A 1,412-nucleotide genomic window follows, 5' to 3' on the forward strand; every position below is an offset into this window, starting at 1 on the left:
ACTTCATTGTTATGGCATTGATGACTCCAAAACACTTCATTGATGTGCCAATGAGTTCTTACTTCATCGTTATTGCATTGATGGTCTATTTATATGTCTCTTATTGATGTATCATTGTTTCAAAGTATCCAAAATGCGGTGGCCACCGAAATAACAATCTCAAAAATTAATTGAACTAAGTGATGGAAGTTCTCTCTTATCGGGTGGTATCCTAGGGACATAAGCCTATAATGGGTTGATTCCTATTTATGTGTTTATGGGTGGTATCCCAAGGGCATAAGCCTATCAGGGTCGATCCCAGTTGATATGTACTGGAGGCAGCCTAATGGTCACAGTACAGTACAGTAATGATTAAAAAGATGATAAGAACGAATGTAAAGTGATTGAATAAATACAATGTACAGGTTGTCACAAGTTCTAGTACGTGTGGTCCACTCCTGTGATTTTTTCGGTAGTGCAGCTACAATTAATATGTGTTCCAAGTGTCAAAAGGACATGATACTACTGAAGAAGGAACATGCAAAGCTTGCATTTGCATCAAGCAAAGACGATGTACGCAGAAGCTCAAGTAGTGATGAATCAGAACTTGCTCTTACAGGTGCCGCGGTTGTATCTGCAGATTTAGCCTCTCAGATTTCACAAGTGAAGTCAAAAGAGGGTTTGAAAAAGTGCACATCTTGTCGTAAGCGTGTGGCATTAATGAGGTTCAGTTGCAAATGTGGTGATCTTTTCTGCGCAGTTCATCATTATTCAGACAAACACAACTGCCCGTTTAATTATAGGAATGCTGGTCAGAATGCAATAGCAAAACCAAATCCTATCATTGTAGCAGAAAAGCTTAATAAGATCTAACAAGCACCTATCGAAAGGTTGTATGAACTGAAGCAATGTCCATCTTTTGATAAGTTGGCCTCGTCTTACAGGGTAACAATGAAAGTTTTGCATGGGGGTGGGGGGTACCCTAGAGCCTAGATAATCCTGGGGTGTAAGTTATTTATGATCTTGGTGCACATTTTCATGGAATTTGTTCTTGTTTTGACCCCATTTCTGGGCTCCTTGTCTAGTATAATATGCATAATGTAGGTCATCTTGATGAATTTCACATTCATACATCCGCGTTTTGAAATCCTGAATTCGCCTCCGTGCATTCTTCAAGATTTTAAAGTCTCCTTTGAGTATCAATAATGTAGAGTTTTTTTTTGTAGAGATGTCAATACGGGTTGGCTCAGCCCATCCGAGCTAGCCCACACAGGCTTTGAGTTTGACGGGTCAGGCTGGGCTAGCCTATCAAAATGATGTGCCAAAAAATATCAAGTCCACACTATTACTCTATGGGTTGCGGGCCTTACGGGCCAGCCCACTTTAAAAAAATAATATTTTATAATTTAATTTTAGAATGTTAATAGACATAA

At 39.2% G+C, this 1,412-nt stretch overlaps 1 protein-coding gene across 1 annotated transcript; it reads left to right on the plus strand.

Annotated features, from left to right (window-relative positions):
- Positions 1–404: 404 nt before the first annotated feature.
- On the plus strand, positions 405–852 carry LOC124890130 (zinc finger A20 and AN1 domain-containing stress-associated protein 4-like; the record flags this gene model as incomplete). The annotated part of the gene is made up of 1 exon (XM_047401987.1): positions 405–852. A coding segment is annotated over one exon (448 nt), but the record flags the coding sequence as incomplete, so codon positions are not given.
- Between the last annotated feature and the right edge of the window lie 560 nt (positions 853–1,412).

This window comes from Capsicum annuum, unplaced genomic scaffold (assembly GCF_002878395.1).
Source record: "Capsicum annuum cultivar UCD-10X-F1 unplaced genomic scaffold, UCD10Xv1.1 ctg12421, whole genome shotgun sequence".
In the NCBI taxonomy this organism is placed as follows: Eukaryota; Viridiplantae; Streptophyta; class Magnoliopsida; order Solanales; family Solanaceae; genus Capsicum; species Capsicum annuum.